The sequence below is a fragment of the Gigantopelta aegis genome, chromosome 7 (assembly GCF_016097555.1).
Source record: "Gigantopelta aegis isolate Gae_Host chromosome 7, Gae_host_genome, whole genome shotgun sequence".
Classification (NCBI taxonomy): Eukaryota; Metazoa; Mollusca; class Gastropoda; order Neomphalida; family Peltospiridae; genus Gigantopelta; species Gigantopelta aegis.
Genome location: NC_054705.1, coordinates 44,923,314 through 44,941,555, shown reverse-complemented (window position 1 = coordinate 44,941,555; position 18,242 = coordinate 44,923,314). Strand labels below are relative to the sequence as shown.

Sequence of the window (18,242 nt, the reverse complement as noted above, 5' to 3'; positions counted from 1 at the left end):
CAAAAAAAGAAAAAGAAGAAGAATCCCCCCCCCCCCCCCTAACAACAACAAAAAAACACAAAAACCTTAAAACGAAGAAGCATAAACCATCTTGCCAGACAGCTTGGACACATATACTTTGATATCCTTGATAGATGCAGAGGATTGGACAACATCATCAAAAGACATAACCATCGTATGGAATGTACCAGGAATCACCTGGAAGAGAAAACAGTCAGATGTCTTCCTAAAGTCTCTCACACTGGAAATGCTTCAAGACAAGCACAACATCTCACAGTGGACCCATGTCTACACAGATGGCTCAGCTGAAGAGGTAGTAAAGAATGCTGGTAGTGGTGTCCACGTAAGATTTCCTGATGGACGAGTAACTTCCAGATCATACCCAGCAGGAAAACCGTCAACAAACTTCAGAGCAGAAACAAATGCCCTTCTTGAAGCGACCAGAATCATCAGTTTGAAGAATCCACTTCAATCACATGTTGTGTTTCCGACCGATTGCAAATCCCTCACTCAGAGCATACAGTCACCTGAAGAAAACCTAGTAATACAAGTTCAACAGGGGCTGGCTGACCTTTTTTTTTTTTTTACACATGCAAGTTGTAGTCCAGTGGATTCCTGCACATTGTGGTATTGCAGGGAATGAACGTGACAGGCTGGCAAAGGAGGGAAGCACAGTGGAACAGCCAAATCATCCAATCTCGTTCAGATAGACAAAAACTATAATTAAGAGAAAGTTCCGATGCACCTACGCTACAACCAAGCATCCAATCCATTATTTGGAGAGATACCAAGAGACAACCATTTTTGGCTAAGAACCGGTCACTGCCATCTCAAATTTTATATTTACCGCCTGAAACTGGCAGACACTGATAAATGTCCATGTCAAACAGGACTACAGCCCCCAGAGCACACCCTTCAATTCTGGAATTCTAACCCCTCTACGATGAAGCCAGGATAAAGCACTGGCCGGACGGAGTAACACTGGCGGTCAAGCTTTGGGGTTCCAAAGAAGACTTGACAGAGATAACGGTTTTTATCGCTACAGCCGGACTCCAAATGTAAAGCATGATCAACTATACCTTGAACGCAGAAGAAGTAAGATAGTAATAACATCCAAAAAAAAAGCAAAAAAAAAAAAAAAAGCAAAAAAAAGCAGCAAATGAACACACACATAAACATGCACGCAATAGCTTGATGACAATTGTATACACGTGATTAGTTTCCTATTAGTTGTATTGTAGTTCATTAGTGCTCTGTGATTCTCCAACTACGGGGCAAATTGCAGTGTCCGAACATGAAACAATTTTGGTGTTTTTATCATAAAACTAAAAACATCTATGTTCTATTAAATTACTAGGCCTATATATTACATCTGTTGCTGGAGACGAGAAGATGTATTAATCATCGGCTATTGGATGTCAAACATTTCGGATAGTTGTGACATAGGCCCTATAGTCTTGGAGAAGAAACCCGCTATTTTTTCATTAGTAGCAAGGAATATTTTTTACCCCACAGACAGGATGTACCACGGTTTTTGATATACCAGTCGTGGAACGAAAATAGTCCAATAGCTCCACCGACGGAGATCTGTCTTAGACAGCGATAGCTATATATATATATATACCACTGGGTTTGTGGGATATTAGGTCCGGTAAGCGTATACAAATTGTGCCGGTCCAAATCAAAACCTTCAGGACCAAACATATGCCTGATACGCTGTCGGTCTAGGGTCGGTGGGCTCATTTGGGCCATTTTTCGTGTCAACCAGTGTACTACGACCGGTATATTAAAGGCCGTGGTATGTGCTATCCTGTCTGTGGGATGGTGCATATAAAAGATCCCTTGCTACTAATGGAAACAAATGTAGCGGGTGTCCTCTCTCTAAGACTATGTTTAACAATTACCAAATATTTGACATCAATAGCCGATAATTAATAAATCAATCTGCGCGGTCGGTTTGAGATCGATCCCCGCCGGTGGGCCCATTGGGCCATTTCTCGTTCCAGCCAGTGTGACTGGCATATCAAAGTCTGTAGTATGTGCTATTCTTTCTGTGGGATGGTGCATATAAAATATTCCTTGCTACTAATGGAAAAATGTAGCGGATTTTCTCTCTATGGCTGTGTCACAATGTTTGACATCCAATAGCCGATGATTAACAAAATCAATGTGCTCTAGTGGTGTTGTTAAACAAAACAAACTTTCTTTTTGTTTTACTTTGTTGCTTTCAGTAAATTCTAGCATCATATTTGATGGAATAAAAATCAAATGTAGGTACAATAATATATTATTAAACAGATTATGTTTTGAAAGATACCTTTCCCCCAATACAAATAATTATGATTTAGACTAGTGGTCATCTTGGATCATGTCACACATAGGCCTATACGCTGGACTCATTTTATTTATATGGTATTCTTTAATACTTTGTCGCATTTATATACGTAAATAATGCCCTTCATAAGACATGGATGTCTATTTTATGTCCATAAAACTATAAATTATCAGATTTTTATTATTTTTCAACATAGATTTTTATAAATTAAATGTCTACACATATATGTTAACACTATAAAAAATCCTAAAATGATCCTTGGGATACCATTAAATACTTATTAAAAAATTGTCCGCCATTTTGTTTTTGGCCATTTTGAACAAAATGAAATTTCTCAGATGGACAACATTTAAAAAAAAAAAAAAATTATTTGAGCATCTCCAAATTAGGTTTAAAATCTATGTTGGGCAAATAATTTTTTTTTTTTTTTTTTTTTAAATGTCTAGCTGCGCGTGTGCAAGAAATTGTGCTGGGGTTGGGGGCGGGTTAGATTGTGATGAGCGAGGGTTTTTAGGGAAGTCAGGTCATACTTCCCCAGAAAATACATTTAAAAAAAGAAAATTTTCTTGTAGCAGGGAGTTCGAGGCCCCTATACCCCCTCCCCCCAAGTATTTTACAAAGGTATAGTCCGTTGGGCTACCATCGATGTTAGTCTGGCGAGTATGGTACTAGTTAAAGAAAAGAAACACACTGATACTAAATCGAATGTGACAAAACACACTACAGAAGACACAGAACAGGTTCTATATTTTGACAGTGCCAAAATAATGAATAAAGATAAAATTCATATGGAAATATTCATTTATTAAGTTTTAAGCCCATACCATCTCAAATAACATTTGATTCAGGGTTAAAGTTCAGTGTAAATTAAAACACATTTTCTTTACAAATTATCATCAAACTGCATAGGTTAACTCTTTTTTTCTGATACAGGTTTTAAGGCAATTGATGGAACATCCAAGATAATCTGAATGACAAAACCGTAATACACGATCAAGGCCGTATCTCTGCGTAACGCAGAGTCGAATGGGTATTTGGCAAAATGGTGGATGATTCCATCTAGTGCCTCGTCTACAGAAGAACAGCCACTCCCGAGGAAATCATTTACTGGGGATTTCTTTTTAAATTTTTTATTTAAGTTGGTATGGGTTCACCGATTTTCTTTTAACGCAAACGCACTATATACGGTGAGCACGTGTTTATTATTCAACAAAAAACATTCGTTTTGATTTTGGCTATGCAGTTAAATTTCAATGCGATAAATGGAAGGCTAGTTGAATTTGAGAAGGGCCAGTAAGATTTTTCTTGAACTGGTCCTGCTGGTGATCACGGTTTTCATGTTAATTTCCAACCCTGCTTGTATATCAAAGGCCATGTTATATCCTATTCTATCTGGGATGGTGCATATAAAATATCCCTTAGGCCTAATTGCTACTGTTCGCTAAAATGTAACGGGTTTCCTCTCTATGATTATATGTTAAAATTATTAAATGTTTGACATCCAATAGCCGATGATTAATAAATCATTCACTGTGTTCTAGTGGTGTCGTTAAACAAAATAAAGTTTAACTTTCAAAAATTTGCTATTAACATGTTACCGCTGGTATTCCATAGATTTCTATTTTGTTTTGAACAAAACACTTTCTCTCGACCTACAAAATTGATGACGTAGAACGCAAACGGGATATCCTCCTCGCCCACTAAATGAAGCATATCCGCCGCGATCCTCCCGTACAGGTAAAACATTCAGCCATTTTGTTCGAAATTATATCTACCAGCAAATTATTATTAGTCGGGAGAACATTTCGGTAAAAAAATCATTTTACAGCTGTAAATACCAAAGAAAAAACGATCGGAGAAGGGTAAATGCCCCCTCCCGATTTTGTTGATAATCTGAGGAAATATGTTTGTTTATAAGACGTGGCAGGTATGTTCACATTTCCTGATTAATGGAAATCTACTGTTGCTATGGTTTTACTTTAGGCATATTTTATCGAATAAATGTGATAATATATATTGAATTTACAGAATGTTAATGTATTAGTGTTACATTGTTGTGTTTATTGTTCTTTACAAACTGTCAATGAAATCAAAAGGATGATTGCCCATGTAGCTTATTTCCTGTTGTTGATATATTTAGAATTGGGGGTTGGGCTGTGGGATTGTCAAAACACAATTTCCTAGCATCAAAAAAAAAAGAAGGTAATAACATTGGGTAGTCATATTTTAATGAAACAACCCCCCCCCCCCCCCCCCCCCCCACCCACCCCCACCCCAAAACCCAAAACAGGGGTGCAGAATTTATGGAAAATATTTCACTAGCCCGTCGGACCAGAGTCAACTAAAATTTATTAACCCGCCAGAATTTCTACCAGTCTGCCAGCTTATAGTATAGAACAATATATTACTGTTAACACACACACACACACGCATGTACGCACACACACACACACACACACACACACACACACATTTTGCCATTAGTAGCAAGGGATGTTTTATATGTACACCATCCCACAGACAGGATAGCACATATCATGGCTTTTGATATACCAGTCGTGGTGCACTGGCTAGAATATATATATATATATGGCAAAAATATTATTAAAGATGCTTGGTAAGTGATCAACATAACATGGCAAATGAACGAAATCAAACCCAAACCTTGATTGACAAATCATAAAATTTTGAAATATTCTGGTAAAGACTAACTTTTTCACATTTGTTTCATGTAGATTTCTAAATTCAAGTGACATCCCGCAAGTATTTAACAGAAGAATCTATTATAAACACACTGACCACATGCTTTTGAACAAATACTATTTAGGAACTATTGACCTTTGACCGGCTCTGTTTTTGGGGAATGAGGCTAAAACAGAACCATTTTAGTTGGCCAAAACGGAAGAGATTAGGTGAAAATGGTACCTTTTTTCTTTTCTTTAAAAAAAAATAATTATAGTGCGTCCCAAGGATCGCCTTTTTTCATACTATGGAATTTTAATTTTTACTACAAGTTATTTATTTCTTAGTTCATCAAGATTGATGTATTTATTTCTGAGCCAATTGTTTTCTAAATTGCACACAAAAAAGTATATTTTTGCTATTACCAAAAAACTTTTAGTTCCTTCTTGCATCAAATCAAACTGAAATTATTTACAAAAAAACATTTGTGTTGGATGATGGGATGGACTGGTATAAATATAACTGCATTTCAATGTATTAGGAAAAACAGTGTTACAAAGAAATAAATGATTAATACGGCTGTTGTTTCATTGAAGATATCATCATCCACAACTTGTAATGCTGTTTCAGCCAGACATTTTAAAATTTCTGGTTCCGTTAAGTCATATAGCCATAGATTTTTGTCCAGTTTGGTGCCATTTTGGTACAGTTCTGGTTTCGTTATAACCCGTTTTCGGAATGTTACACTTGTGCAGTTCGGAACTCTGAATTCGTCAATGCGGTACATGAATTGCATATTTGAACTATTTCATCATCATTCTGAACAGTTTGTTTGAATGGTTTAGTATTTTAGCATGGCTGATGCAGAGTCAGTCTGGGATTGATCCCTGTTGGTGGGCCCATTGGGCTATTTCCAGGCTGTGACCATAACTTTTTGCAGTGGTAGCCCACCAGTCTGCCAGGTTATAAAATCTGGTAGCCCTCAGTAAAAAATGGTAGCCCCATAATTTTAATAAATTAAAAGAAAAAGAGTAAAAAGCAAAATCATTTATTTTTATATAATCATGTTGTTTTAGGTGGGTGTTTTAAGGATTTTAGTGTCTTGTTGATTGCGGAGTAACTGGATGTACCAAAAAAAATCTAATAGCCCAGCAGACTACTGGGTTTAAATACTAGGTAGCCCCAGCAACATATTGGTAGCCAAAACACCCCTGGCTACTGCTAAGGTCAAGCCCTGATTTCTCGTTCCAGCCAGTGCACCACGACTGGTATATCAAAAGCTGTGGTATGTGCTATTCTGTCTGTGGGATGGTGCATTAAAAAAAGATCCCATGTTACTAATGGAAACAAAATGGAGTGGGTTTCCTCTCTAAGACTGTCAAAATTATCAAATGTTTGACATCCAACAGCCGATGATTAATAAATCAAAGTGCTCTAGTGGTGTTGCTAAACAAAACAAAATTTCACTAACATTCCTTTCTTTTGTTTGATTAATTATCTTCTAAACCATTTTCTTTATATATAATCTTTAGGGCTGTATGAAGTGAAAGCTACCTACACAAGAAGATGGACTAAACCGTTTTCTTTATATATAATCTTTAGGGCTGTATGAAGTGAAAGCAACCCAGTGTTCGAGATTAAACATTTTGGGCAGTATCCCAGTTGGATACTAACATTTCAAAATCTGGTAACCCACCTGAGAATTTAGTATTCCACATAAATGAAATTCATAAATAACATCATAACAAACTTGGACAACAATGTCCTCGTTCCCAGTCTATTGCTACATCGCAATCAAAAGCACGGAATTTGTGACATTAGCAATCAACCGGAATTAGCAAAAAGATTTGCTGCATTTATTTTTGAGTAATTTGGATATAAATTAATATTTAGCAGTAATCTATAAGTGTTTCTGACATTACTGATGATAAACATACCTGTATCAATTTTCTGCAGATGCGGAATCGATACCTCAAATAAAATTTGAAGTGAGAAAACATCCAACAAAAACAATAGCGACTTAGCAGTTCCCAGTCTATTGCTACACCGCTATTGCTCCAGCGTAGCATTAGACTGGGTACAAGTTGGGGTGGGGTGGGGGGGGGCATTGTTATGGCATAGCATTAGACTGGGTACAAGCTCGAAAATACGTTTACTTACCAGAAAATGACGACTTACATTTTTTTTAGTGAAAATTAAAAACGCAGGATTAAAAAAACAAAAACAACATTATATGGCATCCCGGTGGGATACTGGGTTCTTGAAGTCTGGTATCCAAAATCAAATTCTGGTATCCCTGGGATATCGGGATACTGTCAATCTCGAACACTGCTACCTACACAAGAAGATGGACTAAACCGTTTTCTTTATATATAATCTTTAGGGCTGTATGAAGTGAAAGCTACCTACACAAGAAGATGGACTAAACCGTTTAATTGATATATAATCTTTAGGGTTGTATGAAGTGAAAGCTACCTACACGAGAAGATGGACTAAACCGTTTTCTTTATATATAATCTTTAGGACTGTATGAAGTGAAAGCTACCTACACGAGAAGATGGACTAAACCGTTTTCTTTATATATAATTTTTAGGGCTGTGTGAAGTGAAAGCTACCTACGCAAGAAGATGGACTAAACCGTTTTCTTTATATATATATAATCTTTAGGGCTGTATGAAGTGAAAGCTACCTACACGAGAAGATGGACAGCTTGTTGCATTACACGTCGGTGAACCATGCCGACTGCCTCATCGGAGAAATCAACAAACTGCGGAGAAACGAACAGCTCTGCGACGTTCTCATCATTGTGGGAGACTACCGAATCCCGGCTCACCGACTCATCCTGTCGGCGTGCATGCCGTATTTCCATTCCCTCCTCGATGACAAACCGCGGGCGAACCGACCGGCAGAGGTTATCCTCAGCGACATTGACGGGGAGGCGACGAAGAACATCATCGAGTTCTGTTACACATCGGCGATCTCCATCACGGAGGAGAACGTGTTGATGTTGCTGCCGACGGCATTCACGTTCCAGCTCGACGAGATTAGTAACCTGTGCTGTGACTTTCTCGTGTCACAGCTCCACGTGAAGAACTGCCTGATCATCCACCAGGTGGCAGTGCAGTGTGCGTGTCACGATCTCGAGCAGGAGAGTGCTGCGTACATTCAGAAACATTTCGATGAGGTAAAAAAAATCCTTCATATTCAGGTATATTTTGATTGCAATAAATGTAGAGCCCCAACAAACATTCAGAAACAGTTTTGATGAGGTAACAACCTTTATAGTCAGGTATATTTTGATTGCAATAAATATAGGCATCGGAAACGGGGGGGGGGGGGGGGGGGGGGGGGGGGGGGCATCTCCCCAATGTACATGCAGAAACAATTTTGATGAGGTAACAACCTTCATATTCAGGTATATTTTGATTACAATAAACAGGCGAAGGAAACAGGGGGGCCAACTCCCCAACTTTAAAACTGGGGGGGGGGCACAATATGAACTCTCATTTAATAAGCCCCCCCCTACCCCTGATGCCTATGATAAATATAGACCCTCAACATTTTGATTGCAATAAATATAGAGCCCGAACATACATTCAGAAACATTTCAATGAGGTAAAAACCTTCATATTAAGGTATATTTTTGATACCTTTTTACATAAAATAAAACTGATTGATTCTAGTATGTGTAACTTTTGTTCACATGAACCAGAAACACTGCAGCATCTATTTTATGACTGTCCTAAAGTCTTTGAACTCTGGAGTAATATAGAGAAATGGTCATTACAAAAAGGTGATTATACCCAGTTGAATAGGAACACAGTTTTATTTGGAATTATAAATAGTAAACATATATTTGTAAACTGGTTAATTGTTAACGTAAAATATTACATATACAAATCAAAATTACAAAAGAGTACACTAAATGAAACTGGTATCAACAATTTTATTAAAGATAAGTTACAAATAGAAAAATACATATATTATAAAAACTTTTTACATACAGAATTCGACGACAATTGGGGACCATGGTTAAAAGTTCTAGAAGGCCACAACTGAGACACTTAATACTTTTGTTATGTGTATAATTTTAAGTATGACGCCAGTTTGAAAGTATATCAATAACTTCATTTTAAGTTTTCTCTTTTCAAGCTTTTTTCCACTTTTGTTACTGCTCCTTTTTATATATATATATATATATATTGTTTGCTATGTACTTTGTAAGGTAGTGAAATCAGGGCCCCAACACTGACACTATCATAACATATTTCTGGGACAATAAACTATTTAAAAAAAAGAAAAGAAAAAAAAGAGGTATATTTTTGATTGCAATAAATACAAAGCCTGAACATACATTCAGAAACATTACGATGTGGTAAAAACCTTCATATTCAGGTATATTTTTGATTGCACTAGACTATAGAGTTACGGCAATAAATACTGTGCCCCAACTAACATTCAGAAACATTTTGATGAGGTAAAAACCTTTATATTTAGGTATATTTTGATTGTACTAGAGGTAAAGCGATAAATATAGAGCCCCTACATTTGTCCAGTTATTTTCATCTGTGATGTGCATCTTTTTCAGATTTTAGCAGAAGATTCCTTCCTGGAGTTGCCGATCTATAGTGTGTCACAGTCTTTATCGTGTCTTCAGGAAGAAATTTTAGACAACACCCAGGTCATAGGTGCTCTCAGGAAGTGGGTGGAACACCAGACAGAAGATAGACAGAAGTTTGCACCAGAGGTACATTTGTACCATTGCATATATTTAGTTCTTCAACGTTTATAAAAATTAAATCACTTTCTTGATAATGCCTTCGAAAATATGCCATATATTATGTAATGTATTTATGCACCCATATAATATAGAGAATACCACATAAGGACCTGTGACAGCAGGGCTCGAACTTAACGATGGAACTGACGGCAATTGCCGTCGTTGAGATATAATTTGCTGTGGGTCGGGAGCATCATAGGTGGCAATTGTGTGCCGCTGGATAAAAAAATACTGCCGTCGGCAAAACTCCTCAACAACAGCAAAATGCTAATAAATGGTGTACATTATCTGCCAGTATTTAACATAAATTTGAAATATGTCTACATGCAACAAAATAATCGTTCAGTCTTATTTATTTCCTGAAAAAAATACTGATTAAAAGTTACTAGAGGTAGGCTAAAAATTGCTGTCGGTGGGCCGTTTTACCTACGGCAGTTAAAAAAAAAATGCTGTGGGTGGTAAATTCTTAAGTTCGAGCCCTGTGACAGTCTCAAGGATGTGAGAGGGGCTGGAATAAAAAAGCTTACTGTGGCCAGGGTCCAGGGACCACTGAAGGGCCCCTGAAGGAAAATTGTTGTTTGCAACCCCTGGAACTGCCAAAAATTGCATTCAATGCTAACAAATCTAAATTAGTTATAACTTATAATATAAGGCACACATCATAAACTTGAAACCGTGAAAACAAGCAAATGAACTTTGTGTGGTCACCAGTATTGAACATCAAGTTTTAGTTTTTTAGACGAAATGGAAAAGCGCATTTACGCGTTTCCGCATAGCTCTCACATCCCCTGCAGTATAGATAGATAGCATCTAACAGCCACTCTTTCGCTAGACTGGCTTAAGTCCACCACATATCTTTAAAACATATCTAATGAATAAAAGCAAGTTGAATATATTTTCAAACAAAATGTAAGATACATGGTATCTAATGGATACTAACTTGCGATTATGCATCAGAAAGTAATCAGTTTTAGGTTAACGTCTACATGACAAAGTACCGGTGAGGTATGGTAGTTAGTTTTGATGGAATGTTGTAATCCCTAATGGAATGATAGATGGGGTATATTTTTGGGTCGGGGGATTTGAGGGAAGTATCCTAAATGTAAATACACACACATCATGTATCAGGGCTTACACTGGAACAAATTTTGGTTTAGCCAGTTTTCAGATATGTGCATGTATGTCAAGTATTTCCTTGAAAATTATTAAAATGTGGTTAATTTAAGAGCTATTTTATTAGCCAAAACAGCAAATGACGAATTTGGCCATGTACAGGTAGGGTTGTACCCTGATCAAAATCCTAGGAGTAGGGGGCACTACTTTTTATAAGCAAATGAAACACTATACAGATTAAACCTTTAGATGTGTATGCTGTTTTCTAGAATTAAAAAAAAGAAGTGAGACTCTTAGGGGGGCAATTGCCCCTCCTGCACCCCTGGAGGGTACGGCCCTGACAGGGTGAGCTGTGAATACTTTTTGTTAATAAACTTAGTCAAATATTATTTCTTTTCATGTAATTAGAATATGTTGTTTTGTAGATAGCATACTACTTTCCAAAACTTGTCGACAAGTTAAAAGAATTTCTACCTGAAGATTTGCTGATGTCTTTAAACATGGAAGGTGAGTTAATTGGTTACTTGTGGTTAAATTTGTTATTTATTTTTAACACACATTCAAAGAAATGAATACGTTTTAATATGCAATGGTGCAGTTTAGCTTATTCAGTAGGGTACTTGTCTGAAGTGCTTGGGTCACAGGGTCAAACTCAGCTGGGGTACCATCGGGAGCTATTCAAAATTTATGTAAAGGCTCATACACACTGGATGCGGCATGTATGTGTTCGACTAAAACAAATTGAAATACATTAGTTTCTTTGTGAGCGTCTTTGTGCGTGTCTATAAAATGCATGAGGCCAGCCGCAATGAAATAATTTTAGCATAATATGGTTTTATATGTCCAAACACAAGCCACAGTCTTAGAGGGAGTGGGTATCATGGTATCAATTTTAAAATGTTACAAGGGGAGGGAAGGGATATTTGTCAGGTAACATTACGTAACATTTTCAGAAACATCTCATTTTGATACGTCTGTCTATATATAAACTTTTTGTTTACATGACATATCTTTCTTATAGGATCATCAAAACATGTATAGCAAGTACAACTTGGGAGGGTGATTTGTCCCATATGTGCTATAACTAGGTCACTGTGACCTACTTTTCATCAAGCTCATGACGGTTGTATCATGTACCTCACCAGTACTCTTTGTTATTCATGGAGTAAAATGCAGCCAGTTACTCAGTGTTCGACTAATGTTTGAGAAAGTCACTAGTCCTCACAGAAGCTTTGGCTAGTGCCCTATGCATTATAGATAACAGTTGATAATTTCCACTAGCACAGACCGAATATTCACTAGCCGGGACCAAGGGATAGTGGATTTGTCGAACCCTGTTACTGCTATTTTGTGCTTTTAACATATTTTAAAAATATTTTTACTACTTAACAAACCAAAAATACAAAAAGAAAATCCAAGAATATTGGTCAAATTGTGTCATAAGATAAAGTTTGTTTTGTTTAATGACACCACTAGAGCACATTGATTTATTAATCATCGGCTATTGGATTTCAAACATTTTGGTAATCTTTGACATATTCTCAGAGAGGAAACCAGCTAAAAAATTTCATCAGTAGCAATTGATCTTTTAGTCATTTAGTACTTAACAAACCAAAAATAGTAACAGAAAATCCAAGAATATTGGTCAAATTGTGTCATAAGATAAAGTTTGTTTTGTTTAACGACACTACTAGAGCACATTGCTTTATTAATCATCAGCTAATGGATGTCAAACATTTGGTAATCTTTGACATATATTCTCAGAGGAAACCCGTTAAATTTTTCCATCAGTAGCAATTGATATTTTATATGCACCATCACACAGACAGGATAGCACATACCACGGCCTTTGATGTACAAGTTGTGGTGCACTGGCTTGTTGAGATTATTAATACAAAATATATATACCTACAAAATAAAAAAATACAAATTCTTTACTCTTCATATTTGTTTTGTTTCATTAGATTGCAATGCCGCCAGTCCTGCCATTTCGAACCACGACGACAATTCTCCATCAAAGACCATGGATAGCCCGCTGTCCTACTTGGACAGTCCGACTTACCGACATTCCAACAGCCCACTGCCGAAACATTACGCGAACCACTTGGACGACAGCTATGTGCCGACGAATGGGCTGAGCATTCCCATCGGCTTGACGATCATCTGTACGATCTGTGGCGAGATTTTCGATTCTCAGACCGAGCTCAACATCCACCGGCAGGAGTGTGAGGATTCCGTGCCCTCCTCCGCCCCAGCAGACATCCCAGAATTCCCCACCACAAACACTAACACCACGACGACGACAGCAAACTCAGTCGCGAATACAACAAACATTTTCTCCAGCAAACCAAACTACCTCCGATGCGACGGATCTCCGAAGCATTCCGATTTGCCATTCCAGGGATTTCCGTGCCCAATCTGCGGGAAGCATTTCCCATGCAAGAAGAACTTGGGGAAGCACATAAAGATTCACTCCCAGTTCGGGTTCGAGTGTGAGGTCTGCTACAAGAAGTACAGCACCAAGTCCAATCTTCAAGGTCACATGAGGATACACTCGGGCGAAAAACCGTACAATTGTGAGTTCTGCGGAAAAGGTTTCGTCAGTTACTGCGTGCTCAAGGTTCACATCAGAACTCACACAGGTACGTGGAAATTATTAAATCTCTGTTACATTGATTACGGTTAAAATCAGGCTTTCCGCGAGAAAAATAATTTGAGGGTAGGTAATAGAAACAAAACAGATCATAAGTACCCCATCTACATCGTTATGAGTTTGAAATCTTTTGAAACTGAAAACTACATTTCATGTGCTTCAAAGGTATGGGACGTAGCCCAGGGGTAAAGCACTTGCTTTATGCATGGTCAGTGTAGGATCAATCCCTGTCGGTGGGCTTATTGGACTATTTCTTGTTCCAGCCAGTGCACCACAACTGGTATGTGCTGTCCTATCAGTTGGATGGTGCATATAAAAGATCCCTTGCTGCTAATCAAAAAGAGTAGCCCATGAAGTGGCAACAGCGGGTTTCCTTTCTCAATATCTGTGTGGTCCTTAATCACATGTCCGACACCATATAACCGTACATAAAATGTGTTGAGTGTGTCGTGAAATAAACCATTTTCTTCCTTCATGAACTTTAATTTAAACATCAGGCAACAGATTTTTGAAGCAATTTTAGTTTAAGATATTGTAAAACCGTTGTAAGCTATGCCATCACTACAATAGTACAATGCATGCCATAGCCCACAACTGTTTTAAGATATCGTTGCACTAAGACAGCTTAAACAATCTGGGCCCAGTTGTCTTACTGTAATCTTTAGAATTTTTTTATATCCATTAATTACCACGATTCTAGGGTACGTAATTTTACTCTTCATAACCTCTGGCAGAACTTCTCTTGATTGGTCCAGTCATAGCAATGGGAGTTTTGTTCATTTCTTGATAGAGATTATCGTTAAAATTACGTTAAAATGTGGAAGCCCAGCAACATGTTCTGGTAGTCCAGCAACATGTTCCGGTAGTCCAGCAACATGTTCCGGTAGCCCAGCAACATGTTTTTGGTAGCCTGAAATTTAAAGCTGCACATATGCATATGTATAGCAGGCCTGCACAAATTGCACAAACGACCGTTTCGTTTGTGCATCGGTTATGCAATTTTATTTGGCATAACCGATTTACCTTTCGTGTAAAATTTACTGAATGATTAATCTAGGCAACGTACCAACATATTTTTATCGCGAGTACAAACATTAGACTCTTTCCTGGCGCAGTGCTTTTTCGTAGCGTGTAACGTAACCAGTCAAGTTTGTATAAATATCTTGCGAAGTAGGTGCATTCCTATTGCTTGTTGGAAGGCATTATAGCCGAATTTAACCAATCAAAAATGTCGATATTGTGATGGTCATTACAATCTCAAACTGGATCAGCAACCAGGGTAAACCAGAGTCACAGTGACCCTCTTATTAACTGTAATTCCGAATCGGATAGTGACGATGACGACGGCGTCAGTGATAATGACAGTGACAGTATCAGTATCCACTGTTGCTCAAATGAGGAAGATGGCACAGAGTCTTCCACTCACGACTGAATGTCATGACATTATATACACATAAAAGACTAATATTATAAAATTAATGGTAAGCAATTGCCTTGCAATGAATTCTTATTAATTCACACGTAGTTATGCACACATGACGATGAGTTTTATATAATAGATCAAGCCTGACATTCACTATGTTTTGGTAATTTATTACAATAGTTCTAATCATTTTTTTTTTTTTTTAATTTCTTAAACATTTGTATACATATACATTGCCAGTCTCTTGTTTCTCAAAATTAAGTATATATTTTTTTTAATTATAAAGAAAAAAACCAGGTTATGCAAACCAAAATAGATTATGCAAAATCTTTTTGGCATAACCCCTTTTCCGGTTATGCAAATTTTTAATTTGCGCAGGCCTGTATAGTATAATATACTAGTATAATATCTTTTAACCTTCTGGATACTACAGGTGAGATATGTCGCTCGACGTCACACAAGTCAACATACTGTACACTGTATACAGTACATTCCTCAATTCATATTTCCCGCCGTTTTGCATACAACACTTTTGAGTATTTTCACTTGACAACAGTGGAGGAACATTGCGGTCAAATTCAGGAATCAATAGCTAATTGTGACAGCTAATTTGATAATAAATTTGACCAACAACAAAAGTCAGCAGATATTGGGATATGAATCGTAGCCATTGGGAATAATGGACATAAATACTTGACATCTGGCCACAAATAGATTTGTTTTCCTAATTTTAATCAATATTAACAGATCTAAAATATTATAAAAATTTGAATTAATTAATTTCAAAAACTAAATATCTTGTGTGAACGACTTCACAAATTCACACGGTGTGTGCATGCTTTATACCCCAATGAAAGGGTATGTATGCAGGGCTAGCTCTGAATTTTGCTAAGTTGTCTATTAAACTTAAAATTGCAGAAATCAACAGTTATTTTGTAAAAATTTTTAAATTGTTACATGAATTTTTTTCGCCAAATTAAAATAAAATTTGCCAACTACATTACCAATTCGCAATTGGCAAATTTGGCATGTGCCAGAGCTAGCCCTGGTATGAAATTGTTTTATCATCTCCAGACTCCAACATCGAAATAGGCCTAGTCTAGATCCACACTATTGAAGAAATTAAATTTCTTTAGATATTATTTACCTAAAACTTATCATCATTATTACAGGCGAGAAGCCGTTTCCCTGCCCCACCTGCGGCGTCTCGTTCGCCAAGAACATCCACCTGAAGCGTCACCTACAGATCCACACGGGAACGAAACCGCACCGCTGCGACATCTGTAGCAAGCACTTCTCCCGTTCCGACCACCTGAAGCGGCACATCCAGAGCATCCACAGCGGGGCCAAGCCTCACTCGTGCTCGCTGTGCGGGAAAGACTTTGTCCGCAAGTACGAGCTGAACAAGCATTTCAAGCTGCACTTCGCGGCCACAATGGACGGGAGCCTGGCCATCATCGACCCCAGCAATGACTCGTCGTTCAGTAACGAGCCCACGGGGACCGAGAGTCCACGTAATGACGAACCTATGGGAGCTGACAGCCCGAGTCCAGAGGCAGCTTTACAGGAAGAAAACATCATGGATTAGGTTGTAGTTATATATATATATATATATATATATATCTATATCTGTGTGTGTGTGTGTGTATAATATAGCAGTGGCTGAGCCAGAAGGGAAGGAGAGAGAGAGAGAGAGAGAGAGAGAGAGAGAGAGATAATGAGAAGAGAGAGAGAGAGAGAGAGATAATGAGAAGAGAGGTAAGGAGTGAGTCGAGAGTGCAAAGACAGAGTGAGAGAGCAGAGGTGGGGAGTTTTGGGGGTCGAAACCCACACCTGTTCCAAGCAAATTTTATTCTTTTTTTTTCAATGTATTTTCTGTGGGAGCATGAATCGATCCCCCCCCCCCCCCTCTTTTAAAATGTCATTCATCACAGTCTACTAGACACCTTCCTACATAAAGGCCAGGAGAGACCGAGAGAGAGAGACACTGATAAAGAAGCATATGTATATGCATACATTAAAAAGAAAAGGAGAGAGACACACATTCAGTAGCCTAGATTAATGTTTTGTTTTAGAAACAAACACCTAGTGTGTGTTTCTTTGAAATAATTTGTTCCCGGTCAGATGGGGAAAAGCATGTGCACTGCCCTGACAATACCACTGATTAAAGTGATATGTATTATTTATATCCACAACAACGAATTTCTCAATGTGTTTACACTCACTGTATCGCTATCAGTGTTTGAGAAGGTCACTAAGCTAGCCCTTACAGAAGTTTTGATTGTAATACAGTAACACATTTGTTAATTTCCACTGGCCAAGACCAAACCTTCAGTAGCCGGGACCAAGGGCTAGTGTATTCGTCGAACCCTTTAATCTTTATATGCCTGTTAGAGAAAATTATGAACTTAGGGCAGGGTGTCGTGGGGTGTGAGTGATGTACGATTGTCACTTTCTTGACACTACACGATTTCATACAATTTATGACGGTTAATGTTGTAAATAGTTAAATTCATCAGTAAAATGAGAAATGATTTAAAACAGACAAAAAATGTAGACCTTTGTAGCTTAGTTGTTGTGATACTATTAACAGAACAATGTATCACAACAATGAAAATTTTCATGAATGTACAAACCATATGTCAGGTGCTTTTAAAACAAACACAAATTGTGATTAAGTATTCCTTAAAAAAAATCAACTTTTTACATTCACGCTTCCAGGAGGAGGAAGAGATTGTAAAAAAAGAGAGAGAGTATGGTCTGCATGCTCGTGGGGAAAATATTAATAAATTATGAATGACCCCTAAATTTATTTTCTTTTTAAATATTTTTTGTGTGCCTGAAATGTTACATAATGGTATTCATTTCTGGTGCTACATGCAAGTTATTTTAACTTATTGTAACATAATATTAATGTATATATTGGTATCAAATATTTATATTTGCATAAATTTGTAAATAGGTCCATATTGATATTTATATTTACTTATTGTTGAGCTGTACATATTATATTTATTGCATAAGTAACCACGATATATATATAAATATATCAGAATGCAAGTTTATTACCTGTTTAGAGTTAGAGAATAGATATTAAGCAAATACATGTGCAAAAGTTGATTTCTTGCTTACATTTCCATTGTTTGTTTTAATTATTTTATGGAGCAAATATTAATTAGCAACTGATTCACTCATGAAATAATCATCATTTTAAAACCATTTATTGAACTAGATTCACCCTTATTGTGTCTGTTGT

The 18,242-nt window shown here is 37.3% G+C and overlaps 1 protein-coding gene across 1 annotated transcript; it reads left to right on the top strand.

The window, feature by feature from the left end:
- The first annotated feature begins 4,027 nt into the window (after positions 1-4,027).
- LOC121377478 (zinc finger protein with KRAB and SCAN domains 5-like) lies at positions 4,028-16,684 on the top strand. Its single transcript, XM_041505488.1, has 6 exons — positions 4,028-4,072; positions 7,685-8,201; positions 9,606-9,764; positions 11,336-11,417; positions 12,875-13,552; positions 16,159-16,684. The coding sequence occupies exons 2-6, from the start codon at positions 7,719-7,721 to the stop codon at positions 16,572-16,574; spliced, it is 1,818 nt and encodes a 605-aa protein (XP_041361422.1). The 5' UTR covers positions 4,028-4,072; positions 7,685-7,718; the 3' UTR covers positions 16,575-16,684.
- The last annotated feature ends 1,558 nt before the right edge of the window (positions 16,685-18,242 follow it).

Coding starts and splice junctions, on each gene's coding strand:
- LOC121377478 (XM_041505488.1), top strand. CDS start 7,719: ATGGACAGCTTGTTGCATTACACGTCGGTGAACCATGCCGACTGCCTC. Junction 11,418..12,874: donor GATGTCTTTAAACATGGAAG/GTGAGTTAATTG, acceptor TTGTTTCATTAG/ATTGCAATGCCGCCAGTCCT. Junction 13,553..16,158: donor TCACATCAGAACTCACACAG/GTACGTGGAAAT, acceptor TCATTATTACAG/GCGAGAAGCCGTTTCCCTGC.